Below are 26,294 nucleotides of genomic sequence, written 5' to 3'. Positions count from 1 at the left end.
TATATGTCATATTGCAAAAATATGGATTCTCGGGTAGATTCCTGTCGGGGATAAAAGCCTTATACTCGAAGCCGAAGGCTAGAGTATCGATAAATGGGATTGACCCAGAAGATTTTGAGATAGGCCGGGGAACCCGTCAGGGGTGCCCGTTATCGCCCTTCTTATTCGTGTTAACTTTGGATCCACTAATTAGAGATATTGAGGAACAGCCGGCGGTGGCAGGAGTGGAGATCAGAAGGAAGGTTTTTAAAGTAGTGGCCTTCGCTGACGATATTCTGGTTCACTTAACGAAACCGCAGGAGTCATTAGTGGCTTTATTGGAGATTTTTTCCGAATATGGGGACTATGCAGGCTTACGCCTGAATCTGGGGAAGTCAAAAGCCCTGGCCTCCTCGGAGGAAGTTTGGAGGAGTTGGAGGGGTGAATTTCCTCTGAGACGAGCAGATAATTGTTTTAAATATCTAGGAATGTTACTGTCGATGAATACCCTACAGCTGCATGACCTCAATGTCACCTGGCTGTTGGAGGAGACTAAAAAACATGCTGCATGGTTGGCAAGAGATGCCACTCTCATTGTTGGGTAGAGTGAATTTAGTCAAGATGATACTATTTCCTAAATGGCTATATGTGCTACAGATAGCGTCCCTCTGGTTGCGAAGGAAAGACCTAACTAGGTTTTATAAATTAGTGTCAAAGTTTTGTTGGAGGGGTAAGAAGCCTAGAATTCGGTTTTCAAACTTAGTGGGTGGTTGGAGTCGGGGGGGGGGGGGGGGGGGGGGATAGGCATACCAGATTTTGCGTTATATAACCAGGCGTGCCAGTTGCGCCATATGGGAGACTGGTGTTTAGATACTCAGACATAAACCCCCACAAATTTGGAGGCTACGTGCTATGCGCCTTATCAATTTTTTTCGTTATTACACCATAAAACTCGACAACTTCCGGGGAGTCATAGTACAAATGTATTATTGCGGCCACTCCGAGAGCTGTGGAAGGTGGTTGTTAGACACTATGGGGGAGACCCGACTGCAACAGATCAGCTTACCATATGTGGGAATTGTGAATTTTTACCTGGAGTGGAGGAGTGGCCTAGTGGTTAGGGTGGTGGACTCTGGTCCTGGGGAATTAAGGAACTGAGTTCAATTCCCACTTCAGGCACAGCTCCTTGTGACTCTGATCAAGTCACTTAACCCTCCATTGCCCCATGTAAGCCGCATTGAGCCTGCCATGAGTGGGAAAGCGCGGGGTTCAAATGTAACTAAAATAAAATAAAATATCAGGGTCTCAATTTGATCAGTGGGCTACACGAGGGATCACACGGCTGGCGCACCTGGCGGGTGTGGATGGACAGCCCCTCTCAATTCAGGACTTGATGGGTAGGGTTGGAGATCTAGATTCACTATACAGCAAGTGCGACATTACATTGCCTCATTACCTGGGAACCTCCTGGGAAACCAGATGAGGGAGCAGTTACATGGTTTTTATCAGTCCCTTGGGGAGGGGAGGATTACTATTTCACTGCTCTATAAGGCATTAACGAAATGGCAACCCCCTAGAGATTATGGTCCCCTGAAGAGAGCTTGGGAAAAAGAACTGGGCACATCAGTGGCGAGGTGGGACATAGCCAAATCAATGGCAAGAGTGCCTTTGTTAACCTCGGATGCACGCTTGAGAGAATGCACATATTGATGTATTAACATGGGGTATGTGCCTTCTTCTCAATTGGCACATATGGGAGGGATTCAGGGCTCGGAGTGTCTTAAGTGTGGGAGGAGTCTGGGAATGCTGCTATATGTTTTGGAGTTGTCCAGCGCTGAGGAGATTTTGGACTCAAGTCCAACGTTTTTGGGAGAGACAATTAGGGGTTCCTATCTTGAGAATGGTAGAGCAGTTAATTTTGGATATACCAAGAACCTTTAGAGGCAAAAACCGCTTTGAAACCTTGATGCTCTGCAAGATGTGTCTGTTAGCAAAGAAATGTGTCCTACAGTATTGGACGGTAAAGGACCCGCCGGCATACTGGCACTGGAGCAACCAGCTGCACTTGTTGGTATCCTGGGAGGCCAGGGATGCAAGGCTTTCGCAGAGGAGGAGAACGACCTTTTTGGCGATCTGGGGTCCTTACCTACAAATATTAAATCCAAGAGGACGTAGCCTACTTTTGAATGAAGGATGAGTTCCCTCTAGTGTGCAGCTTCATTTTGATATTCAGGTTCCTGGGGGGTGGGGGGGAGGGGGGGAGATAGGGGAAGGAGAGCGGGAGGGTTAGGGGGAGTTTGAGAAAGGTTGTATAATCATCTTATACTGCTGGGATGATACTAGTTGTTAGCACTGGAATGAATGAGATTGTGTAATCAATGGGGGATCTCAACATAAGGTTTAAAGTAATGAGAGGGAGGGTTGGGCGGAAATGATCAAAAAAATAATTGTTGATGTACTCAGCATCTCATTCGTACTCAGATGGATGTTAACTATGTTTTCATATGTTAAACGCGATGATTGTTTGTTTTGTTAAATCCTCAATAAAAATTGTTGAAAATAAAAAAGACAAAAAGGTGATCAGAAGCCCTGAAGGCATTTGACATCTGTAGATACTGCAGCAGAGCCCTGCGGACATCCAAAAGACGCAATTGCCCAAAGGAATCCGGAGAGTCCTCCCTAGAAAAGGAAGGTACAAAAATGGGCTGATTCAGGTGAAACGCTGAAACCACCTTAGGCAGGAAAGAAGGCACTGTACGCACCATTACCCCGGACTCTCAGAACTGTAAAAAAGGGTCCTGACAGGAAAGCGCCTGATGCTCAGATACGCGTCTAGCCGATGTCATGGCCACTAAAAATACTGTCTTGAGAGTCATATCCTTCTCAGAAGCTCGCCTAAGCGGCTTGAAAGGTGAACGCTGAAGAGCCTTCAACACCAGCCCGGACATGGTGACCGCACAAGAGGACGGAGACGAAGTGCCCCTCTGAGAAATCGGACAATGTCCGGCGGAGCAGCAAGGGACAAGCCAGAGACTTTCCCTCGGTAGCATGCCAACACTGCCACTTGAACCCGAAGGGAATTGTAAGCCAGGCCCTTTTGTAAGCAGTCCTGCAAAAAGTCCAGAACCTGAGCGACTGTAGCCCGCGTTGGAGTGCTTGCCTTTGAAACACACCACGCCTCAAACTTGCACCAGATCCGAGCATAAGATGCGGAGGTAGACCGCTTACGGGCTTGCAAGAGAGTGGAGATGATCTTGTTAGAGTAGCCCTTGTCTCTCAATTGCGCCCTCTCGAGCCAGGCCGTAAGACCAAATCGGCAGGGATCCTCCATAGTCACCGGACCAACAGGTTCAGCACCAGAGGCAATGGAAGTGGAGTCTCCACCAGCATCTGACGTAGATCTGCGTACCACGGACGCCTTGGCCAATCCGGCGCAATGAGAATCACCAATCCTCGGTGTAGACAAATCCGCAGGAGAACTCGCCCTATCAAGGGCAAAGGAGGGAACACATACAGGAGGCCCGAGGGCCAGGGTTGAGCCAGTGCATCCAACCCCGACGGGCGAGGATCTCTCCTTCTGCTGAAAAAGCATGGGACTTTGGCGTTTGCACTTGACGCCATTAGATCCAATCCGGGAGTCCCCCATTTGGCACAAATCTGAAGAAAAACTTCTTCTGCCAGTTCCCATTCCACCGGATGATTTGATGTCTGCTGAGGAAATCGGCTTGCACGTTGCTCTCACCTGCTATGTGAGCTGCGGACAGCAGATGCAAGTGGAGCTTGGCCCAGAGGAAAATCTGAGCAGCCTCCACGGCCAGGGCCCTGCACTGAGTGCCACCCTGACGACTGATGTATGCCACCGCTGTCGTGTTGTCTGACAGAACTCGGACAGAAAGTCCCTTCAGAATCTTGTGGAAGGCCAGAAGAGCCTGGAATATCGCTCTGAGTTCCAAGCAATTGATGGACCACTCCGCTTCCACGGGTGTCCACCGACCCTGAGCATAGCTTCCCTGGCAATGAGCTCCCCAGCCCGAAAGGCTGGCATCCGTTATCACCAAGCACCAAGAAGGAAGCGCAAGCGGCATTCCCTGTCGCAGCATCCTGTCAGAGAGCCACCAATCCATACTGTGCCGGGCTGCAGGGAGCCACGTTAGTCTGCGTTGATATTCCTGGGATAGCGGAGACCATTGCTGAAGCAGAGCAATCTGCAGCAGCCTCATGTGAGCTCTTGCTCAGGGAACCACCTCATTGACCCCAGGAGCTGAACAAAGTCCCAAGCTCGACGGCGAGGCATCCGCAGGAGCAGATGGACCTGATTCTGAAGCTTGCATCACCTGTGGTCAGGGAGAAAGACGAACCCCGAGGCCGTGTTGAACCGTACCCCCAAAAACTCGAGAGAGACTGAGAGGGGGTCAAGTGACTTTTGAGCAAATTGATCACCCAGCCCAGAGTCTGAAGAACTGTTATAACTCTGGTCGTGGCAAGTTGGATCTCATCTGCCGAATCCGCCCTGATGAACCAGTCGTCGAGATACGGGTGAACTCTGATACCCTCTCGCCTGAGAAAAGCAGCTACCACCACCATCACCTTGGAAAAGGTACGGGGAGCTGTGGCTAGGCCGAAAGGCAAGGCCCGAAACTGAAAATGTTGGCCCAACACCGCAAACCGGAGAAACCACTGATGCGGAGGCCAAATAGGAATGTGCAAGTAAGCTTCCTTGAGGTCCAAAGATGTGAGAAACTCTCCTGGCTGTACTGCCGCAATGACGGAGCACAGGGTTTCCGTGCGAAAGTGTCGCACTCTTAGGGCCTTGTTGACTCTTCGTAAGTCGAGGAGCGGTCTGAAAGACCCGCCTTTTCGAGGGACCACAAAGTAAATAGAGTAGCAACCGCAGCTGCGTTCGGCGGGAGGCACCGGAACCACCGCTCCGAGTTGCAGCAAGACTTGCAAGGTCTCCTATATCGCCACCCGTTTGACGGCAGTGCCGCATCGGGACTCCATAAAAGCGTCTCTTACCTGGGCACCAAATTCCAATCATAAGTACATAAGTAATGCCATACTGGGAAAAGACCAAGGGTCCATCGAGCCCAGCATCCTGTCCACAACAGCGGCCAATCCAGGCCAAGGGCACCTGGCAAGCTTCCCAAACGTACAAACATTCTATACATGTTATTCCTGGAATTGTGGATTTTTCCCAAGTCCATTTAGTAGCGGTATATGGACTTGTCCTTTAGGAAACCGTCCAACCCCTTTTTAAACTCTGCTAAGCTAACCGCCTTCACCACTTTCTCCGGCAACGAATTCCAGAGTTTAATTACACGTTGGGTGAAGAAACATTTTCTCCGATTTGTTTTAAATTTACTACACTGTAGTTTCATCGCATGCCCCCTAGTCCTAGTATTTTTGGAAAGCGTGAACAGACGCTTCACATCCACCTGTTCCACTCCACTCATTATTTTATATACCTCTATCATGTCTCCCCTCAGCCGTCTCTTCTCCAAGCTGAATAGCCCTAGCCTCCTTAATCTTTCTTCATAGGGAAGTCGTCCCATCCCCGCTATCATTTTAGTCGCCCTTCTCTGCACCTTTTCCAATTCTACTATATCTTTCTTGAGATGCGGCGACCAGAATTGAACACAATACTCAAGGTGCGGTCGCACCATGGAGCGATACAACGGCATTATAACATCCTCACACCTGTTTTCCATACCTTTCCTAATAATACCCAACATTCTATTCGCTTTCCTAGCCGCAGCAGCACACTGAGCAGAAGGTTTCAGTGTGTTATCGACGATGACACCCAGATCCCTTTCTTGGTCCGTAACTCCTAACGTGGAACCTTGCATGACGTAGCTATAATTCGGGTTCTTTTTTCCCACATGCATCACCTTGCACTTGCTCACATTAAACATCATCTGCCATTTAGCCGCCCAGTCTCTTAAGGTCCCCTTGTAATTTTTCACAATCCTGTCGCGATTTAACAACTTTGAATAACTTTGTGTCATCAGCAAATTTAATTACCTCGCTAGTTACTCCCATCTCTAAATCATTTATAAATATATTAAAAAGCAGCAGTCCTAGCACAGACCCCTGAGGAACCTTCTCCATTGTGAATACTGCCCATTTAACCCCACTCTCTGTTTCCTATCCTTCAACAAGTTTTTAATCCACAATAGGACATTTCCTCCTATCCCATGACCCTCCAATTTCCTCTGTAGGCTTTCATGAGGTACCTTGTCAAAGGCCTTTTGGAAATCCAGATACACAATATCAACCGGTTCCCCTTTGTCCACATGTTTGTTTACTCCTTCAAAGAATTGAAGTAAATTGGCCAGGCAAGATTTCCCCACACAAAAGCCGTGCTGACTCGGTCTCAGTAATCCATGTCCTTGGATGTGCTCTGTAATTTTGTTTTTAATAATAGCCTCTACCATTTTCCCCGGCACTGACGTCAGACTCACCGGTCTATAATTTCCCGGATCTCCCCTGGAGCCTTTTTTAAAAATCGGTGTTACATTGGCCACCCTCCAATCTTCCGGTACCACGCTCGATTTTAAGGATAAGTTGCATATCACTAGCAGTAGCTCCGCAAGCTCATTTTCAGTTCTATCAGTACTCTAGGATGAATACCATCCGGGTCCAGGAGATTTGCTACTGTTCAGTTTGCTGATCAGGTCTAGGACCCATTGATCCGACGGAAGAGGGAAAGACGACCCCCCACTGCCGGAATCGACGAGTGGACCGGCGTCCCGTCATTGTGGAGGACGCCCCTGAACTCCTGGTCGTTGGCCTGCCACTGCGGAACATTTGTCCTAGCGAAAGGAATTCCTCTGCTGAAAACAGGCACGTTGAGAAACCCCAGCAAAGCGCCCCGGGCGATACCTGCGAGCTTCACGGAAACGTGGCCTGGAAGAGGAGGGGAAAACAGGAGTTTTGGAAGAAGGCCTCGGCCTATCCTCAGGTAACCGTTGGGACTTAAGAGTCTCCTAGGTCTTTAACAATCTTCTCTAATTCCTCTCCAAATAACAGAAGGCCCCGAAAGGGTAATCTCAACAGCCTTTGCTTAGATGCCATGTCAGCCGCCCAATGCTGCAGCCAAAGAAGACGGTGGGCAGAAATCGCCACAGACATCTGCTTAGCCGAAGCTCTGACCAGATCATAAAGGGCATCAGTCCATACGCGGGCCAACCTCAGAGAGGGCACCTGCACCATCCTCAGGCTGATCAACTGCCTGCTGTAACCAGGAAAGACAGGTCCGGGCTGCATAGGAACTGCAAATAGCCGCCCTTAAGGAAAGGCCCGAGATTTCAAAGGACTGCTTGAGCGCAGATTCTAGCCGCCGGTCCTGCATATCTTTCAAAGCGACCCCTCCCTCCACAGGGAGAGTAGTCTTTTTAGTCACGGCTGTGACCAATGCATCCACTTTAGGCATCCCAAAAAGGGCCAAGTGATCCTCACTCAGAGGGTAAAGCTGACCCATAGCCCTGGCTACCTTCAAAGGCCCATCAGGGTCAGACCATTGAGCTGAAATAAGCTCTTGGATGGAGTCATGCACAGGAAAAGCCCGAGAAAGCTTCTTAGTACTAGCCATCCTAAAATTAACAGAGGAGGCATCGCCCTCAGCCGAATCTTCAATAGAAAGGGCCTGCAAGGCATCAGAAATGAGAGCTGGCAGCTCATCACGGTGAAAAATCCGTACCGCTTTAGGGTCATCCAAGTCCTGTGGCAAACAGGCACCCTAATCTGGATCATCCGTCCATGAGGGCCTGCCCGACCCCTCAGACTCCCCACATCCTGACCACAGGGGGGAAAAGGGAGATGCGTCACCCTCAGACGGGGAATTTACCCGTCTACATTTAGCGTCAGTCCAACGCTCGGGGGAAGAAGTAAGCTCTGCAGCCAACACAGGGCTATCAAAACCTGGAGGTAATCCAGTCCGCAGCGTAGTGTCAGACACCTCCGGCAGAGCTCTTTTTAACATAAAGGCCTTATGCATCAACAGCACAAACTCAGGGGAGAAAACCTCACCCTGGCCCTCCGCCCCCAAATTAGGAGAAGCGGGGGAAGGAGCTCCTCTAGCAGCCTCGGAACGAGGCGTCCCCCCCGCACTCAGACTCTTCCGCAACAGCGAGGGTCGAGCCACGCGGCGCTTCCAAAATGGCGCCCGCTGCCAGCTCCATCGAGCAGGAAGAATCACCGCTCGCCATGCCCGTACTAGCACGAGCATCCAAGGAGCACGTACTGCAAAGCCCCGCTGCTGACCTGCATGTACCACAGCGGGAGCAGCGCTTAACTGCTTCAGCAGCCATCGCTGGACGGAAATATAGAAATAAAATGGCGACCTCGCGCCAAACTTACCCGCACAGAACGCTATCCGCGGGAACCTCCCCAGAGGAGCTGGGTACCACTCTCACCTCAGAAGACCGAGTCAACGAGCTCCGGTCAGGCTGCACAGAACCAGAATCTCTGGAGAAAGCCTCAGAACAGCAACGCTGAATAAGCGCGCCCTTTATTTTTTACACTGTGAGGAAAGTTGGAGGCAGGCAGCAAACGAGGGACTCCGGGAGGAGGGGGGATGGGGTAAGGCAGGGACAGGGAACAAAACCAAGTATGCCTTCAAAGTGGGCACCACCAGCCACAACAACCCCGCTCAACTGGCAAAGCACAGGAGCCACCCCAGGCAGAGATCCAGGAGCTGATCAAGCGACGTCCACACCTGTTGGGAGATAGAGATATACTGAAGGCAGGAGGAGCTAGACGTCCAGGGTCACTGTGTCTTTTCAGTGTTCTCTATCTCCACCTGCTGGTAGGTGGATACAACCCATCAGTAAATGGATTCATCTGCTGCTGATGACAAGGAAGAAGACAATAAAAATATGAAGGAACATGCCATCAAACATCTAGTGCTGGTAGTACTTTTAGCAGTATGGACTGGAAAAGTAGGCAGACTGGATAGGCCAGTGGTGGGCAACAACCCAGTTGGCTTTCAAGATCTTCACAATGAATATGCATGAGATTGCAAATTAATATCATGCGTATTCATTGTGGAGATCTTGAAAACCCGACTGGGTTGTAGCCCATCCTTGGGATTAGCCAGTTGGTCTTTCTTTGCAAGCATCTACTAGGTTTGTTATGTATAATTATCCTAGTTTTGCCCTGTCACAGAAAGAAATCTAGGGGAAGGGATGGTGAAAAGAGTTAAGCAAAAGATAGGACATTAGAGATCATGTTTAAAACACATGCAAATGGCTCTAGTGTATGCCTATCAAAAGGATAACATCATTTTAAGCCAGAATGTTCTACTGCTAATGTTCTGTTGCCCTATCAGTATCAGTTGTTCTTCTATTGTTAGTCGTTCTTCCCCACTGTTTCATTCCCCTTAACAATACCTGGACCTTGTTTTAACTTAACTCCTCACAATGTAACCATAATTGTGATGTAACAAATTGTAATTCCATCATTACAATGTATTGTAAGCCACACTGAGCCCGCAAATAGGTGGGAAAATGTGGGATACAAATGCAATAAAATAAAAAAATAAAAATAAAATTTCTGACTCACACAGACACTATACCTTAGCTGCAATTGCTAGCACACAAGCTATACCCAGATCTCCCCCTCCAATCACTGTGACTTTGTTGGTATCACCATCGTTCTTCCTTCCACCTGTTCTGCCAGCTGAATTCACATCTAGGCTAGACACACCTAGAAGAAAAAAAATAAGGATTAAAAAAATCACCAGACACTACAGTATGGTGGTCAGGGAACAGAAGTGGAAAATAACTTGAAAACTTGGGTGACAGCCAAATCTTTTAGAAGCGAAGGCAACAATATATTTTTCCTTGTAACTTTTCTTTCTGCACATTTACACCAAGATTCTCATTGTTGGAATTAAGAGAATGTGATGTCATTTCAGCCAGTCTAGGTGATAGCAGGAATAACAACAACATTTTGAGATAGAACAATCAGGATCACAGTAACAGTTAACAGGCAAGCTGACCCACCATCGGTAATCTTTGATATATAGGACAGAAGCTCCTGTTGTCTAGCTGCATCGACGGATGACAAGGAATATAAGGGAAGCTCCTCCTCAAATTTCAAGATCATTTCAGCAAACAGACCAAGGACTGTGGACTTGGGCTGAAAACACACAGTGAACATTTCAGGTTAATAGATTCCTTTTTAGCTGATTCCTATACAAGCACAGCTAGAGTTTATAACATAGGTATCCTCTTATAAAACTATCCCCTACATTTTAACAACCTATATGGGATCCATGCCTAAATTTGGCAACTTTTGTAGAATCTGGGGGTTTACATGCTAGTTGGCTCATGATGCTACAATCATACAAAATTCCCAATGATTCTTCAGGGGTATTGTTCTTTTTGTTAAAAGATGCTATTTTTGCTGTTCTGTTGTATTTCATTATTTAATTAATAAAAATGGTTTAAACAAAAAATGCAATACATTTAACAAACCCAAACAACAATTTAAAAAACAATACAAGAAAGGTAGACTAAAATGAGTCCAAATAATATCCACATAAAAAAACGTCAAGAATTTAGGCTAACCAAAAGAACTCAATATCAGGACATATCAGGACAGCTCGAAAAAGAATGTTAAGAACTTAAACTTCTTCCAGGAGCGGGCATACTCCCAGATCAGTCAAAGATCCTGAGGGAGTTCATTCCAAAAGGTTTAGGACCTATTAGGAGAAAGCCTGAGACCTAGTCTGAACCAAATATTTTTGATTGATTAAACAACCAAGAACTCCTGTCTGTGGAGCACAAAGTATAGAAGGGCCTTTTACCCACCAAGCCACTGGAAGTCAATAAATGCTAAACAGAAATGGCATGATAAGGCAGGGAACATAGTTAGCATAAGGCTTTTCATACTTCAAGAGCAAATAGCAGATGCTGTAAGGCCTGAGGACCTGCACAATGAATGCACTTATATGGAAATGGATAGAGACACAGTGAAGTGACAAGAAGAGGGGTTCCTGGAACATTTGTGGAACATAAGCTGCAGACTTTTGACAAGACTGAAAAGCAGAGAGATGATTCACTGGGAAACATTTGAGGAGCAGGTTGCAGTAGTCTAAGAGGGAAGGTTAAATAATCTGCCAAGATCACAAGGAATGTCTGCGGTATTGAAGAGGTGCGGTGAGGGGACTTCAGAGCAGGACAGAAATTCACTGCTAAGTTATTTGCTGGGAAATTGCTTTTAAACTTGGGGAAAGGTAGATTTAGAGTTAAATAAGGTAATCTCAGTGTCTAAGTTACTCTGTTTATATAGCAAAGGCAGTTTAAGGAATAGGGATTTTTTGTTTGTTTGGTTAGCATTTAAAGTCTCTAATACAGTTTCATATGCTAGCAGTTAAGGAATTATTCTAGAGTTTACCATAGCATCAGTGTACAGCAGAGCTGATAGTCAAAGGAAGCCTCAATTTAGAGTTTAATTCTCTTACCCACCCCTGGCCTGATCTCTGATTTATAAGCCCTTGAACCAACTAAAAGGCTAGAAAGTTAAATTAGCTCTTAGAAATAGTCTATTTAGGTCTATGGACTGGAACCTACAAATCTATCTATATAAAATGCACCTCCAACGTTCTATTGAAGCCTCACCTGCAAGCCGGAAACGTCTCCCTTTGTGGTGGTGTAGATATCCTGTTTGCCCATGAGTGTCTGCCCCGCCCTTGCGTCAAACGTGATGACGTTGAGGGCGGAGCACTGACACTCAACGAATCAAGGAAGCCCATTGGTTAATCTCTGTTTCCACTCAACAACGTAGCCGTGATTCCTATACACTCAAAACCAAACAAAATCGCCGCTGCATCCCGTCCCCCCACCCACAGTCCCCCTCACCCACCCTCCCGCAGCCGCTCGCTCACCGTTCCGCCGCACCCCCTCTCCTCTCCGACTCTGGCCATGCAGCAGGACAATTACTACACACGAGTGGAAGTGACCCAATCAACTACAATGTAAGCAAGGAAGCCCATTGGTTAATCTCTGTTTCCACTCCCCAACACAGCCGTCATTCCCATACACTCAAAACCAAGCACACCTAGGAGCTGCTGATCCACATTGTCGTTTTTTTTTCTTCTTCCATCTGAAACACATCTAAAGCTGTTTCTACTGGATAAACTGCGCCTTAACAGGTAAAAGACAAAAGATTTTTGTTTTTGGTTTCTTACTGCACACCTTTTTAATTTATTTGAAAGCTACCCATCTGTACATATGAATATCATGAAATCTAAATTAAATATCACTAAAACAGCTTTAAAAATCATTCTACCTGGTAGAAACAGCAATTTTAAACTCTGTATTTTCAGATCATTTGTCAACAATACAAAGTTTATCCAGGTAAGTGCCTGTGGCTGTGTCAGCCAGGCCGTTGCCTGTCAATGTGTGTCACTGAAAGAGTATGAAGGAGCTCCAGCTGCCTGTGGGTCACGACAGGACTTAGCTGCTGGACAGCAGAAGCAGTGTCTCCTTAGGTTGACAGCAAATAGCAAACCCCCCCCCCCCCCCACCAAGCAGGGAGGGGACAGGACCGTGGAATGGGAGGGAGGGGGAGGGACCCTGGAACTGGGAGGGGGACTATGGAACTGGGAGGGAGGGAGGGAAGGTGACCCTGGAATTGGGAGGGTGGGGACCCTGAAACTCTGAGGGAGGGTGGGGGGGACCCTAAAACTGGAAGGGACCCTGGAACTCGGAGGGAGGGTGGGATGACCCTGGAACTCGGAGGGAGGGAGGGGAGATGACCCTGGAACTCGGAGGGGATGGAGCGAGGGATGGAGGGGGGACCCTGGAACTGGGAGGGAGGGGCCCCTGGCACACACTCTGATTCTCACACACACACTCTCTCTCTCACGGACACACTTGCACCCAGTCTCACTCTCTCACACACACACACACTCGCACATTCACTCTCTCTCACACAGTCAATCTCACAAACACTCTCTCAAACATACACACTCCGAGGAAAACCTTGCTAGCGCCCGTTTCATTTCTGTCAGAAGGGCCTTTTTCACTAGTAACACTATAAATACAAATTCAGTCTACAAATTCCTACTCCATTAACAACTTAATTAAGAAATGATCCTATATAATAAAAAGCACCTCCAACTTTCTGAAGCTGACTGCGTGGCACAAAACCTTGAAGGCGTTCGTGCTCTCTGTAACTCCAACTGCGGAAATGATGTCACGCACTTCCGGGTCCGTCACCAGCAGCAGTGCCCAATCACAACTCCAACGGACTAAAAAAACAGCATAACACGCGTGCCTGAACTTCAATCAATGAACGAAAAAAGACAAGTGGCATCAGCCACACACGCAACAACACCTCCCCCCCCCCCCCCCGGGTTCTCTCCCTCACCGATCCAAAGTCGCCACTGGACCCCGTCACCCGCACACAGCCCCCATCACCCACCCTCTTCCCCAAAGCACACTCCCGCCTACCTCCCTCTCCGAATTCGGATAAACAAAGCTTTAAAAACATTTTACTAACCTGACTGAATCACAGTACAGCCGGCTCGCATTTACCTTTCCCCTTCTCTATCAGCGTCCCGCCCTTGCATAAACAGGAAATGAGGGTGGGACCACAGCTGAGAGAGAAGGGGAAAGGTAAATGCGAGCAGGCTGTACTGTGCTTCAGTCAACGAACAGCAACAAAGAAAAAAAACCCACGAAGCCCTTCAACGCTGCCACAACAACTTTTGTACAAGGTACAGTTTACTCAAACAAAAAATGTGACTTACTCTGACACTCCACCTCTCTCACATACACAGTCAGTCACTATCACACACACAAAATCTCTCTCATACACTCTGTGACACACACTCTACACAGTCACACTCTCTCTCTCTCACACACACATACCAGCGATAGGAAAAAAAAACAGTTCTGCAAGCACCTGCGCCACAATAAAGACAAACTCCCCTATAAAGCTTAATTTAACTAAAAAAAAAAAAAGATGCCCTCACTCTCAATGTCTGTATCACTAACACCCCAGACAATAAAACATTCACTCTATTTGTCAGACATAGAGTCTAACACTCATACACACTGTCTCTCTTTCTCTGACACACAGAGACACACAAAAAACACCTCTTATCACTAACACACACATACACTCATTCAAACGCCCCTCCCAACCTCCACTCTCCCGCCACAAAACAAACGCATAAAAAAAAAAACTCTGTCACACACACACACTTGCACATTCACTCTCTCTCTCTCACAGAGTCACTCTCACACACACTCTCCCAAACATACACACTTCGAGGGAAACCTTGCTAGCGCCCGTTTCGTTTGTTTCAGAAACGGGCCTTTTTTACTAGTCAATAATAAAAGGCAGACAGCTGGCCAACAGCAAGATGGGGGCTAGCCAGTCTTTTACACTGACTGTCACATGTTTGATTATCTCCCAGTTGGTGAGAGGTCATATGTGTGTACTCGGTGAAAAGAGCTCCCCAGCACTCAGAGAATGTGTCCAATCCCTGAAGGCTAGAGTAGAAGAGTTGGAGGAGCGGAGGCAGACAGAGAGGTATATAGAGGAGGCCTACAGAGACATAGTAGAGAAGTTATGGTGAGGCAGGAAGTGATCCTATAGGCAGGACCTGCCTCCCAAGGGATGCAATATCCTCTCGCACCAAGGATGTGTCTCTATGGGGCTTCTGCCCAGGACAGATGAGTTAGAATGGCCATATTATGTAGCGATTCAATCATTAGGCATGTAGATAGCTGAGTGGCTGGTGGACATGAGGATCGCTTGGTTACTTGCCTGCCTGGTATGAAGGTGGTGGACCTCACAAGTCACCTAGATAAGATTTTAGACAGTGCTGGGGAGTAGACAGTGCTGGGGAGAAGGAGCTGGCTCTCTTGGTACATGTGGGTACCAACAACATAGGAAAATGTGGCAGGGAGGTTCTGAAAGCCAAATTTAGGCTCTTAGGTAGAGAGCTAAAATTCAGAACTTCCAGGATAGCACTTTTTGAAGTGCTCCCCATGCATGGATGAGATGATGGTGCAGGGAGGAGGGATTTAGATTTGTTAATAACTCAGCAACATTCTGAGGAAGGGGGAGCCTACTCCGAAATGATGGACTCCATCTTAACTAGGATGGAACCAGGCTTCTGGCACTAATATTTAAAAAGGAGATAGAGCAGCTTTTAAATTAGGGAGGGGATCGGATGCTGACAGTCGCTCAGGCAAACAGTTTGGAGTGAGGTATCCTTGAAGGATACTATTAAACAGGACATTTAGGGAATCCCAAAAGAGAGGTTTCAACAAAGGTGAAAGAAAGCCAGGAGTGTTTAAGGGTAGAACAGAGCAAAGGTTGCAAATCATTCCTGTCAACTTCTAAGCAACTTGTAGATGCAAAGAAAAAACACACTTTGAAGTGTCTGTATACAAATGCTAGAAGTCTAAAAAATAAGATAGGAGAGTTGAGTATATAGCACGAAATGAAGAGGTAGATATAATAGGTATCTCAGAGACCTGGTGGATGGAGGACAATGGGACACTGTTACCAGGGTATAAATTATATCGCAGTGATAGAGTGTATGTGTGTGTGTGTGTGGGGGGGGGGGGGGGGGGGGTTGGAATGGGGGTTGGAACGGGGGTTGTGCTGTTTGTTAAAAACGGACTCGAGTCAAACAAAATAAAAATGAAACAGACAGCAATGTGGAATCCTTATGGATAGAAAGTGTGTGTGTGAAGAGAAAGAATATACGCGTAGGGCTATATGCCAGGCCAGAACGATTAGACAGAATAAGATATGTTAACAGAAATGAGAAAAGCTAGCAAATTTGGCAACTACCCCAATATTGACTGGTTAAATGCCACATCAGGGAGTGTTAGGGAGGTAAAATTCCTTGATGTAATAACTGACTGCTTCTTGCAGCAACTGGTCCAGGAACCAACAAGAGGGGGAGCTATTTTAGATCTAGTCCTTAGTGGAATGCAGGACTTAGCACAAGAGGTAACGGTGTTGGGTCCACTGGGAAACAGTGATCATAACATGATCACAGTCACTATAGAAATCTACTGTAGCAGCATTTAATTTTCAAAAGCATAACTATGATAAAATGAGAAAAATGGTTTAAAAAAGCTGAAAGGCTCAGCTGCAAAGATTAGGACTTTAAATCAGGCATGAACCTTGTTTAAAAATACCATTTTGAAAGCCCAGACTAGATTTCTAGATATCTGCACACCTTCCCAATGAGTGTGTGCTCTGCATTTTCGAATACTTTAAATTTATGACTTTATGAAACCTTGCCTTTAATCTTTGGGATTTAGGTCACAGGGGATGAGTGTATTCTGCATGGATTATTCAGTAGGGATACGTGATTGTTATTGTCTTTAAGCATTTCCTTGTTAGATCTTTCTAATCACATTATTTTATTAATGGTACTGAGTTTTTCTATTGGTCTAAAAATCTAATAAAAAATATTCTAACATAAAAAAGGTTTGGAAAAGTTCCTGGAGGAAAAGTCCATAGTCTGCTATTGAGAAAGACATGGGGAAAGCCATTGCTTGTCCCTGGGATCAGTTGCATGAATCTTGTGACTATTTGGGATTCTGTCAGGTACTTATGACCTGAATTAGCTACTGGTGGAAGCAAGATACTAGGCTAGATGGACCATTGGTCTGACCCACTTTGGCTATTTTAATGTTCTTATGTTGAAACTTGGCTTCCCTGGTTCTCAGCATTCTGCTCTAACCATCTTAAGTAGAGGAGTGTGGTAGCCGTGTTAGTCCACTCTTAAGGTTATCAATAGAATTCAAACAAAATAAAACATGGAAAAGAAAATAAGATGATACCTTTTATTGGACATAAATACATTTCTTGATTAGCTTTCGAAGGTTGCCCTTCTTCCTCTTTTCCATGTTTTATTTTGTTTGATTTCTATTGATAACCTTAAGAGTGGACTAACACGGCTACCACACTCCTCTACTTAATGGTTTAAATTATATGCAGGCAAATCTGCTGATTTTATTTATTTATTTGCTCTTTCCCCTCCATTTTTTCCTTCCATGTTCAAATTACCCCTCTCCAAATAGCATTCCTTTGCTGACCCAAGGGCTAGACAAAGGCATTCAGACCCAAGGGTTGGTCCCAACAAATGTCATAGTGCAACTACATCCCAAGGTGGAGGGCTGGCTTGTGCTAAAGATTGTTTTTAATGCTAGTAAGTCATAAGGGCTCACTTTCAAAAGAGAAAAACATTCAAAAAGTGACATTGTATTGTATTGTATTAAAACATTTATAACCTGCGCTTTCCCACTTGTCAGCAAGCTCAATGCGGCTTACATAATATAGCAAATTTACAATATAAAACAAAATGAGTAAAACATCTAAACATGTCTGCATTTGGACGTTTATCTCACAAAAACGTCTAAATCAGTATTTTCAAAACCTTTTTTTAGACTTTTTTCTCTGCAGTCCGTCAGAAGGACATCTAAATCTCAAGAAGGTGTGCCAGGGGTGTGTTCAAGGCGGGACTTGGGCGTTACTAAGACTTAAGACGTCTTTCAGCCATAATGGAACAAAACAAAAACGTCCAGGACTAAAAACGTTTTGAGCTAGACCTGTTTTTATAAACAATTGCTGCAGTGGGAACTGAACCCACTACCCCATGATCAAAGTCCACAGCACTAACCACTAGGCTGCTCCTCCACTCCACACAAAAAGATGCCCTTACTCCCCCAGTGGTCACTAACCACCCCCCAAAAATGTGATTAAAATATTACTTGCCAGACTCTGATGTAATGCATAGGTCCATTAGAATAGAATGCAGGTCCTTGGAGTAGTCTAGTAGTGGTGCAGTGCACTGCAGACAGGTGGACCCAGGCTTCTACCTTCCCCTACTTGTTACACTTGTGAAGGAAACTGTGAGCCCTCCAAAACTCACCAGAAACCCACTGTACCCACATATTGGTGCTCCCTTCACCTGTAAGGGCTATGGTAGTGATGTACAGTTGGGGGTAGTGGGTTTTGGGGGGCTCAGCAGACAAGGTAAGGGAGCAATGGTGAGATGTGTACCTGGGGGCATTTTATAAAGTCCACTGCAGTGCCCCCAAGGATGCCCTATTGCTTTCCTGGGATGTCACTTTTACACTATTCTACCTGATGCCAAGCTTTTTATTTTTTTTTTATAAAATTTATTTTATTTATTGCATTTGTATCCCACATTTTCCCACCTATGGCTTACAATGTTCCATTATGGCATTCGCCATTCCAGAGGTGTTACATAGAGAACATGGATGACAAAATAGAATTAAGCAAACAGATATAGAGAATAAACATTCAGAATATAGGTAAAGTGGTGATGTGTTATAATTAAACTATTGGATCATTGTGGTATGCCTTGTTGAAGAGATCTGAGCCTTGTGTCTATTGTTTATCAGTAGATTTGGGCTTTGAATTCAGATCTATAGATAAAAAGGAGGTCTCATTATATATATCTAAATACCAGAGTGCTATTTTTCCATACTTCATAGCAAGAGTGTACATTCCGTAATTACCTGTCCCAATACAACTGAAGCTTTTACCTCCTGTGTATGTGTGGATTCTCTGATGCCGTGTGAGGCTTTCTTTCCAACCAAAGCTCAGGACATGTAAATGGTTTCACTCCTATGTGTATTCTCTGGTGTATTGTGAGGTTTAACTTCTGACCAAAGCTTTTACCAGACTCTATACATGCAAATGGTTTCTCTCCCATGTAGACTTTTTGATGCGCTTTGAGATTTACATTACAACCAAAGCTTTTACCACACTTAGAACATGTGAATGGTTTCACTCTATTGTAGATTTTCTTGTGTATTTTGTATGTTTTTTTGTTTGAAAATGGACCAAACAATAAAACGTCCAAATCATAGAACGTTTTTCCAAACAGCATTTTCAAAAGGAAAAGATAAGCCTTTTTTTTGTAGAAAATGACCTTTCCTGTTCTGATTTTGGACGTTTTACAAAAAATGTCCAAATTCAGACTTAGATGTCATATCCAAAAATGCCCCTTGTGCGCAGCAGTGGGAATTGAACCCATGTTGCCAGGATCAAAACCCGCTGCACTAACCATTAAGCCACCCCTCCTCTGTTTTGGACAGGTTTTTTTTTTGTTTTTTTGGTCCATTTTCGAACAAAAAACGTCCAAATCACAAGACGTCCATAGTATTTTCAAACACAAAAGATAAGACGTCTTTTTTCGAAGACCTTCTTTCCTGTTCACAATTCGGACATTTTTGTAAAACGTCCAAAATTCTGATTTAGATGTTCTATCGAAAATTCCACTCATAATGTATAGCGAAGATACTTACATGTAGCAGGTATTCTCAGAGGACAGCAGGCGGCCCAGGAATGGAGCATTTTTCCCAGTAAAAATCCACAAAACTTTGCAACAGCTTCCGGAGCGCGATTCGCACCGCGCATGCGCGGCCATCTTTCCGCACACGTCCGTTTCCGCCTCAGTTATATCAAAAAGCAAATAACGAACAATAACAACAACTCCAAAAGGGGAGGTGGGTGGGTTGGAAAGAACAATCAGCCTGCTGTCCTCGGAGAATAACTGCTACAGGTAAGTATCTTCACTTTCTCCGAGGACAAGCAGGCTGCTTTTTCTCACTGATGGGGTATCCCTAGCACCCAGGCTCACTCAAAACAACAAAGAAGGTCAATTGGGCCTCGCAACGGCGAGGACATAACAAAAATTGACCTATGAAGAAAACAGCTAACTGACAGTGCAGCCTGGAACAGAACAAAAATGGGTCTAGGGGGGTGGAGTTGGATTCTAGACCCCGAACAGATTCTGCAGCACCGACTGCCCAAACCGACTGCCGCGTCGAGAATCCAGCTGAAGGCAGTAATGAGAGGCGAATGTGTGGACTGATGACCACGTCGCAGCCTTGCAAATCTCTTCTATAGTGGCTGACTTCAAGTGGGCCACTGATGCTGCCATGGCTCTAACACTATGAGCCGTGACATGACCCTCAAGAGTCAGCCCAGCTTGGGCGTAAGTGAAGGAAATGCAATCTACTAGCCAATTGGAAATGGTGCATTTCCCAACAGTGACTCCCCTTCTGTTGGGATAAAAAAAAAAAACATTTGGGTAGACTGTCTGAAGGGGCTTGTCCACTTCACATTGAAGGCCAATGCTCTCTTGCAGTCCAATGTATGCAACTGACGTTCAGCAGGGTGGGTATGAGGACGGGGAAAGAATGCTGGCAAGACAATTGACTGGCTCAGATGGAACACTAACACCACCTTCGGCAAGAACTTAGGGTGAGTGCGGAGGACTACTCTGTTGTGATGAAACTTGAGGTAAGGAGCATGCACTACCAAGGCCTGAAGCTCACTGATTCTAAGAGCTGAAGTAACCGCCACCAAGAAAATGACCTTCCAGGTCAAGTACTTCAGATGGCAGGAATTCAGAGGCTCAAAAGGAGGTTTCATCAGCTGGGTGAGCAAGACATTGAGATCCCATGACACTTGTGGAGGTTTGACAGGGGGCTTTGACAAAAGCAAACCTCTCATGAAGCGAACAACTAAAGGCTGTCCAGAGATAGGCTTACCTTCTACATGGTAATGAAAAGCACTAATTGCACTAAGATGAACTCTTACGGAGTTAGTCTTAAGACCAGACTCTGACAAGTGTAGAAGGTATTCAAGCAGGGTCTGTGTAGGACAAGAGCGAGGATCTAGGGCCTTGCTGTCACACCAGACGGCAAACCTCCTCCATTTAAAAGAGTAACACCTCTTCGTTGAATCTTTCCTGGAAGTAAGCAAGACTCGGGAAACATCCTCAGAAAGACCCAAGGAAGCAAAGTCTACGCCCTCAACATCCAGGCCGCGACAGCCAGAGACTGGAGGTTGGGATGCAGAAGCGCCCCCTCGTTCTGAGTGATTATTATTATTATTAACATTTGTATAGCACTACCAGACGCACGCAGCGCTGAACACCTGACATAGAGAGACAGTCCCTGCTCAATAGAGCTTACAATCTAAAAATACAGACAGACAAGACAATTAAAGGCAAAGGAAGTATTGGGTGAGAAGGAACAAGGGGAGGGCAACTGAGTAGTGGCTAGGAGCCAAAAGCAATGATGAAAAGGTGGGTTTTCAGCATAGATTTGAAAACAGGTAGAGATGGAGCTAGACGTACAGGCTCAGGAAGTCTATTCCAGGCATAAGGTGCCGCGAGGGAAAAGGAACGAAGCCTGGAGTTAGCAGTGGAGGAGAAGGGGGACGACAAGAGAGATTTGTCCAGTGAGCGGAGTTCACGGGGAGGAATGTAGGGAGAGATGAGAGTGGAGAGGTAATGGGGAGCTGCCGAATGGATGCATTTAAAGGTCATTAAGAGAAGTTTGAACTGTATGCGGAAGCGGACAGGAAGCCAGTGAAGTGACTTGAGGAGTGGGCTAGTGTGGGTATAACGACTTTGGCGGAAAATAAGTCGTGCTGCAGAATTCTGGACAGACTGGAGAGGAGAGAGATGGCCGAGAGGAAGACCAGTGAGAAGTAAATTGCAATAATCCAAGCGAGAGGTGACAAGGGTTTGGATAAGGGTTCTGGTAGCGTAATCAGAAAGGAAGGGGCGGATTTTGCTAATGTTGTAGATAAAGAAACGACAGGTTTTGGCGATCTGTTGAATATGCGCAGAGAAGAAGAGAAAGGAATCAAAGATGACTCCAAGGTTACGAGCAGAGGAGACAGGGAGGATGTGAGAGCCATTAACAGTGATAGAGAATGGGGGAAGAGGGGAGGTGGGTTTAGGGGGAAAAATGAGAAGTTCAGTTTTAGTTATGTTTAGCTTCAGATGGCGTTGAAACATCCAAGCAGCAATGTCAGACAAACAGGATGAAATTTTGTCCTGGATTACGGTTGAGATTTCAGGGGTGGAGATGTAGATCTGAGAGTCAGCAGAGTAAAGATGGTATTGAAAGCCATGAGATGAAATCAGGGTACCAAGGGAAGAGGTATGGATGGAGAAAAGGAGGGGTCCAAGGACAGAACCCTGGGGGACACCGACTGAAAGCGGGATGGAAGTTGAAGAGGAACCGCCAGAGTGGACACTGAAAGTGCGACGTGAGAGGTAAGAGGAGAACCAGGAAAGAACAGGGCCCTGGAATCCAAGCGAGGCCAGTCTATCCAGAAGTATAGTGTGGTCAACAGTGTCGAAAGCAGCAGATAGGTCAAGAAGGGTAAGGATAGAATAGAGACCTCTGGATTTAGCCAGTAGCAGGTCATTAGAGACTTTGGTAAGTGCAGTTTCAGTATAGTGAAGAGGGCGAAAACCAGATTGGAGTGGGTCAAGAATAGGTTGTGTAGAAAGAAAGTCAAGACAACAGCGATGAACGACATGTTCAAGTAATTTGGAGAGGAAAGGGAGAAGGGAGATGGGGCGATAGTTGGAGGGACAGGTAGGGTCAAGTGAGGGTTTTTTAAGGAGTGGAGTGGCAACAGCATGTTTGAAGGCCATAGGAACAGTTGCAGTGGAGAGTGAGAGATTAAGGATGTGACAGATGACAGGGATGATAGTAGCAGAGATAGTGTTAAGTAGATGAGTGGGGATGGGATCAGATGAACAGGTAGTACATTTAGAGGAGGAAAGAAGAAGGGCAGTTTCCTCAGTAGAAACTTCAGAGAAGGAGGAAAAAGAAGGTGAGGAAGGAGAGAATGGGGGTGTGGATTAAGTGAGAGAGAGGTGGGGAGGGTTTGGATGAAAATTCAAGGTTAATTTTACGGATTTTATCATGAAAGTGCTCAGCTAGGGTCTGAGGAGAAAGAGAAAAGAGAAGGGGGAATTGGGGACAGAGGTACTTTGAGAAGAGAGTTCAGTGTGGCGAAGAGAAGTCGAGGGTTAGAGCCAAGGGAATTTGTCAATTGGGTGAAGTAATCCTGTTTGGCCTGTGAATGAATTTGAAATGAATGAAGTTGGCAAAGGTGCGGGATTTAAGCCAAGAACGTTCAGAGGAGTGGGCACAGGAACGAAAGTAGCGGATTTTAGAGGTCAGCCAAGGCTGGGGTTTGGTACACCTAGTAGGACGGGGCATGGGAGGGGCAAGAGTGTCCAGAGCAGAGGAGAGAATAGTATCATAGGAAGAAACGGCTTCACTGACAGTGGTGGAAGAGAAAAGGTTAGAGACACAAGAGGACAGAGTAAGGGGGTCAATAGCTTGAAGATTCCTAGATGTGCGGTTGAGATTGGGTGGGACTGGGGAGAAGGGTGCTTAAGTGTGAAGGTTAACAGGTGATGGTCAGAAAGGGGGAGAGCTGAGGAACAGAAGTTGGAGGGAAAGCAGTTAGAGGAGAGGCAGAGGAGTGAAAAGGCGGATGATAAAATGAGAAGAACGGTAAAAAAAAAAACTTAGGGGGGCAACTGAGAGAGTAAAAACTGTACAACAGGCGTGGACACTGTTCAAAAATACCATCCTGGAGGCCCAGGCCATACATATTCCGCGAATTAGAAAAGAAAGACGGAACTCCAAAAGACAGCCGGCCTGGTTGAAAAGTGAGGTGAAGGAAGCTATTAGGGCTAAAAGAAACGCCTTCAGAAAATGAAAGAAGGAACCGTCTGAAAATAACAAGAAGCAGCATAAGGAGTGTCAAAGCAAATGCAAGGCGCAGATAAAGAAGGCCAAGAGGGATTACGAAAAAAAGATAGCATTAGAGGCAAAAAAACATAGTAAAAATTTTTTTCGGTATATTAAAAGCAGGAAGCCGGCAAAAGAATCGGTTGGGCCGCTGGATGACCGAGGGGTAAAAGGGGCGATCAAGGAAGACAAAGACGTAGCAAAGAGAGTGAATGAATTCTTTGCTTCGGTCTTCACCGAGGAAGATTTGGGTGGGATACCGGTGTCGGAAATGGTATTTCAAGCGGACGAGTTGGAGAAACTTACTGACTTCACGGTAAACCTGGAGGACGTAATGGGGCAGTTCGGCAAACTGAAGAGTAGCAAATCTCCTGGACCGGATGGTATTCACCCTAGAGTACTGATAGAACTGAAAAATGAGCTTGCGGAGCTACTGCTAGTGATATGCAACTTATCCTTAAAATCGAGCGTGGTACCGGAAGATTGGAGGGTGGCCAATGTAACGCCCATTTTTTAAAAAAGCTCCAGGGGAGATCCGGGAAATTATAGACCGGTGAGTCTGACGTCGGTGCCGGGGAAAATGGTAGAGGCTATTATTAAAAACAAAATTACAGAGCACATCCGAGGACATGGATTACTGAGACCGAGTCAGCACGGCTTTTGTGTGGGGAAATCTTGCCTGACCAATTTACTTCAATTCTTTGAAGGAGTAAACAAACATGTGGACAAAGGGGAGCCGGTTGATATTGTGTATCTGGATTTTCAAAAGGCGTTTGACAAGGTACCTCATGAAAGGCTACAGAGGAAATTGGAGGGTCATGGGATAGGAGGAAATGTCCTATTGTGGATTAAAAATTGGTTAAAGGATAGGAAACAGAGAGTGGGGTTAAATGGGCAGTATTCACAATGGAGAAGGGTAGTTAGTGGGGTTCCTCAGGGGTCTGTGCTAGGACCGCTGCTTTTTAATATATTTATAAATGATTTAGAGATGGGAGTAACTAGCGAGGTAATTAAATTTGCTGATGACACAAAGTTATTCAAAGTCGTTAACTCGCGACAGGATTGTGAAAAATTACAAGAGGACCTTACGAGACTGGGCGGCTAAATGGCAGATGACGTTTAATGTGAGCAAGTGCAAGGTGATGCATGTGGGAAAAAAGAACCCGAATTATAGCTACGTCATGCAAGGTTCCACGTTAGGAGTTACAGACCAAGAAAGGGATCTGGGTGTCGTCGTCGATCCACACTGAAACCTTCTGCTCAGTGTGCTGCTGCGGCTAGGAAAGCGAATAGAATGTTGGGTATTATTAGGAAAGGTATGGAAAACAGGTGTGAGGATGTTATAATGCTGTTGTATCGCTCCATGGTGCGACCGCACCTTGAGTATTGTGTTCAATTCTGGTCGCCGCATCTCAAGAAAGATATAGTAGAATTGGAAAAGGTGCAGCGAAGGGCGACTAAAATGATAGCGGGGATGGGACGACTTCCCTATGAAGAAAGACTAAGGAGGCTAGGGCTATTCAGCTTGGAGAAGAGATGGCTGAGGGGAGACATGATAGAGATATATAAAATAATGAGTGGAGTGGAACAGGTGGATGTGAAGCGTCTGTTCACGCTTTCCAAAAATACTAGGACTAGGGGGCATGCGATTAAACTACAGTGTAGTAAATTTAAAACAAATGGGAGAAATGTTTCTACACCCAACGTGTAATTAAACTCTGGAATTCATTGCCGGAAAATGTGGTGAAGGCGGTTAGCTTAGCAGAGTTTAAAAAGGGGTTAGGCGGTTTCCTAAAGGACAAGTCCATAAACCGCTACTAAACGGACTTGGAAAAATCCAAAATTCCAGGAATAACATGTATAGAGTGTTTGTACGTTTGGGAAGCTTGCCAGGTGCCCTTGGCCTGGATTGGCCGCTGTCGTGGACAAGATGCTGGGCTCGATGGACCCTTGGTCTTTTCCCAGTGTGGCATTACTTATGTACTTATGAATGGACTTCAAAGGACAAAAAGCATTGAGATTGGGGTGGAAGGTTGGAATTTGAAGGAAGATGAGAGCAGCAATCCCACACCACCGCCGCAGCCGGCAGGGCGAGGGGTATGAGAAAAAAGATAACCACCATGGTAAAGGGCTGCGACAGAAGTAGAATCATCAGGGGAGAGCCAAGTTTCAGTTAAGGCCAGTAGATGGAGGGAATGAGAAATGAAGAGGTCATGAATGTAGGGAAGTTTATTGCAGATGGAGCGGGCATTCCATAGGGCGCAAGAGAAGGGTAAGGAGGAAGGGGGGAGAAGAGGAATAGAGATTAGATTTGAGACGTTACGGTGTGGGCTGCATAGGTAGGAAGAAGGCAGGACCAGGATTGGAACTGATGTCACCAGCTGAGAGTAAGAGGAGTAAAAGAGAGCGGAGGAGAGAAGGAGAGGTGTGGCCACGAAGGCGTCGAAGGCGAGAGGTAGGTAGAATGGGGAAGGCACAATGGAGGGAAGAAAGAGATGAAGATTAAAAGCTGAGAAGGAGGAAGAGGGTAAAAGAGATGGTGAGGTGATGAAATCAATGGATGGGCAGTGGTATGGGGTGAGGGAAAAGATTGGGTAGGGACAGGGCTATGAAGAAAATGTGTAAAGGGGCCATAAATAAAGTAAGAGGTACTTTCAGGTGCTAGGCAGGAATAGTAATTGAATTTTCAGGTGCTAAGTAGAAACAGCAATTGAAACATCA

General features: G+C 46.0%; 1 protein-coding gene across 4 annotated transcripts in view; it reads right to left on the bottom strand.

The window, feature by feature from the left end:
• Positions 1-26,294, bottom strand: part of UEVLD (UEV and lactate/malate dehyrogenase domains) — a 215,733-nt gene that overhangs the window by 96,146 nt on the left and 93,293 nt on the right. For all 4 annotated transcript variants that reach the window (XM_030201112.1, XM_030201115.1, XM_030201114.1 and 1 more), the window contains exons 5-6: positions 9,984-10,119; positions 9,554-9,684 (exon numbers count right to left, since the gene is read on the bottom strand). In XM_030201112.1, coding sequence (XP_030056972.1) covers positions 9,554-9,684; positions 9,984-10,119 — 267 coding nt within the window. The remainder of the gene's footprint in view (positions 1-9,553; positions 9,685-9,983; positions 10,120-26,294) is intronic.

Source organism: Microcaecilia unicolor, chromosome 4, assembly GCF_901765095.1.
Source record: "Microcaecilia unicolor chromosome 4, aMicUni1.1, whole genome shotgun sequence".
Classification (NCBI taxonomy): domain Eukaryota; kingdom Metazoa; phylum Chordata; class Amphibia; order Gymnophiona; family Siphonopidae; genus Microcaecilia; species Microcaecilia unicolor.
This window is presented reverse-complemented; position numbering and strand designations above follow the sequence as displayed.